At 36.8% G+C, this 3,144-nt stretch overlaps 1 protein-coding gene across 1 annotated transcript; it reads right to left on the reverse strand.

Moving 5' to 3' along the window:
* Nucleotides 1-1,014: 1,014 nt before the first annotated feature.
* On the reverse strand, nucleotides 1,015-2,492 carry LOC107582919 (interferon alpha-6-like). Its single transcript, XM_016268945.1, has 6 exons — nucleotides 2,364-2,492; nucleotides 2,182-2,268; nucleotides 1,890-2,036; nucleotides 1,710-1,805; nucleotides 1,522-1,593; nucleotides 1,015-1,074 (listed from the first exon to the last, which is right to left on the reverse strand). Exons 1-6 carry the CDS (start codon nucleotides 2,490-2,492, stop codon nucleotides 1,015-1,017), a joined length of 591 nt encoding a protein of 196 aa, XP_016124431.1.
* Nucleotides 2,493-3,144: the final 652 nt, after the last annotated feature.

Raw genomic sequence — 3,144 nt, forward strand, 5'->3', positions numbered from 1 at the left:
ATTGCGTTTATACAACAGTTCGACGGAACATGTGTGTAATTAAACAAGAAACGACGGAGTGCCTAATAAACCCTCTGAATAGTAATTGAATAATTATGACATAGCTGTGCTATTAAAAAGTCCTATAACTCAAAACGAATATTAGCCTATTATATTGACATTTAAATTTATAATATGCCAGTAAACTGTTATAGACGCAATTTTTATAAAATCCTGGATCTTCAAAAAAGCTTATATTTGTAAAGTATTGCAGTCTCTGAAGGGCTGAATAATTTTGATTGCAACTCTGTTTGTCTGTCTGTCTGTCTGTGTGTGTGTGTGTGTGTATCAGCATGGCTGTGATTAGGCCAGAGGCACGAGGTCGCACATATAGAGCCGGTATCGCTCGAGTACGAGAGTAATATTGCGTTTATACAACAGTTCGACGGAACATGTGTGTAATTAAACAAGAAACAACGGAGTGCCTAATGTATATAGTGAAAATAACACAATCTTTTTTCCAGAATATCTCGTGGCATATAACCAAAAACACATATAGGCCTATCCATTTTTATTTTTTTAACATAGTTTTATAAACATTGCAGTGCATGTGCAGTGTGGTTGCTGCGTGCAACATGACGCATTACAGTGTGCACCTATTTTATGTATAACAATGTAAAGCGTCTAGTGTATGAAATATATATCTTGTCAATTGTCATCCATCATCGGAGTCTGACAGCCCTCCCTCTCCATTACCTAATTAAAGCTGCCACGGTTGAGTGCATGAAGTGTTCATTCCACACTTATTTTGTTTATTTCGGTTTATAAGTGTGCATATGTGCATTTGAAGGCACTTTTTCTTTATTGGAATTCTCAGTGTGAACGCACTAACCACGCTATTTATACTAAAAACGGCACATAATGGGACGCCAATGATCATTAAGATCAACACAATCTTTCGAAATAATGGAGTGAACTAGCCTATAGCAGCCCACGTTTGGGCTTGATGAACTCATAGGATCTGTCCCAGTACCTTCACTTTGCGGTCTTGGCCACTAGAAGCACAGGAGGTGCGTGCGCAAGACTGTCCCAGGTCTGTAAAAGCATAATTGATTGTAAAGCATTTTCCTTGCTGATTTTTAAATGCATGTATGTTTTTTAAAATATACAAATTAAAGGCAAAAACATGTATTGGTAGAGAATTAATAGTTACGTAAATATATTTTAAAACATACTATTTTTGGCCATTTTTGTATATCTAAAAAAACATTTGAAAGTATATTTTGCCGTATGGGATAAACAACTCTTGTTTTTGTGATATTGTTCGTTTGTCAGTCGCTGCTTGTAAATTATACTCAGAGATATGCACTTCAGTGTCTTCAGTTTTAATGAGTGTTCAGTATACTCATCTTACATAATCATATCATAATTACAAAAATTTATCAATCAGGCAAATAAATAAACAAATAACAAATAATAAATAAATAAATAAATAAATAAAGTCCACGAAAAACTACTCTGGATAAATTAAGTGAATGATACAAGTTTAAGAGTAAATTTAAGAACATGCAGGAGCTCCTTTCGAACCACCTCCCACGCGCAGACACTGTAGTCCTGAAGGAGAAAAAAGACAGCAATTTATAATAGGCTATGGGCTTGAATGACAGTATTTTGTTAGAGTACTTTGTAGACCATATTTTATGCATGCTGAACAATAAGTTTTGGTGTACCTTGTTTCTGAGGAGAGTGGCCAGTTTATCAAAGTAGGTTTTCAGTGTACCTCTTGTGGGAAAATCATCCACGGGTCGCTGCTTTCTCCTCATAATCTACACACGGATGAGACATATGACACTTACAGGCATGTTCATCTATAAAATCCTATTTTAAAAATAAATGTATTATTCTCTTACACATCTGTACTCGTCAGTAAAACGATAAACTATGTTTTGGAAATCCTCCACTTTCTTCTGGTTCCAGGATTCTGGGTGACTATCGTTAGCAAACAGGTAGTCAATGTGCTTCATGATTTTATACGTTGCCTTTGCTACACCAGTGTTCTGCAAAGTAAACATATAACATAGAAAACATTATGCCCGGTCTCCTTCATCATTCTGGGTTCTAGCAAGTAGTATTCAACAGAAACATTTAGACAATCATGGAGCTAATATGCATGGAATGACTCTTGATGTGTTTATAGTTTACCTGATGGGAGTCATTTGATTGCAGTGCGGATGTCGGGAAGGTTATTTCGACGTTTTCTTTCAAGCATTCACGAGGAAAAAGACCTCCCTATAAAGAAAGTCAGAACATAGGTGAAGAAACACCCATAAAGATGTACAACAGGTAAAGGAATAAAAAGCAACCGGGGGGGGGGTGGAACGTACCATATTCTCAAGAAGTCTGTGAGTTGTTTTCAAGAGCTCCCGTCGCATGATGCATTTTGTTGGCATTGAACAAATTTGGGCGAAAAAAAGAAATGGACACATCAGAGCGATACATTTCCAAAGTGCCATTATATTTATATGAGGCCAAAAAGCAAAAAGATCAGAAAGATTATGCAAAAAGGCAAAAATGAAAAGAGCTGTAAAATAGCACTCGGTCACAAGCGGTGTTGAAACCTCTTGAAAATCTCCTGATATTGCTGAAGACATGGATGCCAATGGTCCGTTTTATACTTGAGTGATGCATGGAAAGAATGTAATCGTTTCTGGATTTTTTGTAGACCGCAGCGCACTCGCTTGCGCATCTCTCTCCTTTGCTGTGGTTATCGAGGATGTGGTCGGTCTGTCTATCTATCTATCTATCTATCTATCTATCTATCTATCTATCTATCTATCTATCTATCTATCTATCTACCTATCTATCTATCTATCCATCCATCCATCCACTGGGCAAAGTTACGTCCAGTACAACAGCCAAACAAAAGCTAACAAGAAGTATGAGGACCAAGATCCCAACTAAAGCAACAATGGTGACTTCAAATAAGAAGTATCACACAAATACCAACATCTAAACCTCTGTCCATTCTCAATAAGAGCTTCGCTAGATATCTGACAGAAATAAAGTCAATCTAATGAGTGAAGCTGGTGATGCTGTTTGTGGTGATGTTTGATCCTCCTCTGCTGAGATCTTGAGAGATTTAATGTCTTTTATTTGCCGTTGATT

Source organism: Sinocyclocheilus grahami, unplaced genomic scaffold (assembly GCF_001515645.1).
Source record: "Sinocyclocheilus grahami isolate Dianchi unplaced genomic scaffold, SAMN03320097.WGS_v1.1 scaffold48.1, whole genome shotgun sequence".
Lineage (NCBI taxonomy): Eukaryota > Metazoa > Chordata > Actinopteri > Cypriniformes > Cyprinidae > Sinocyclocheilus > Sinocyclocheilus grahami.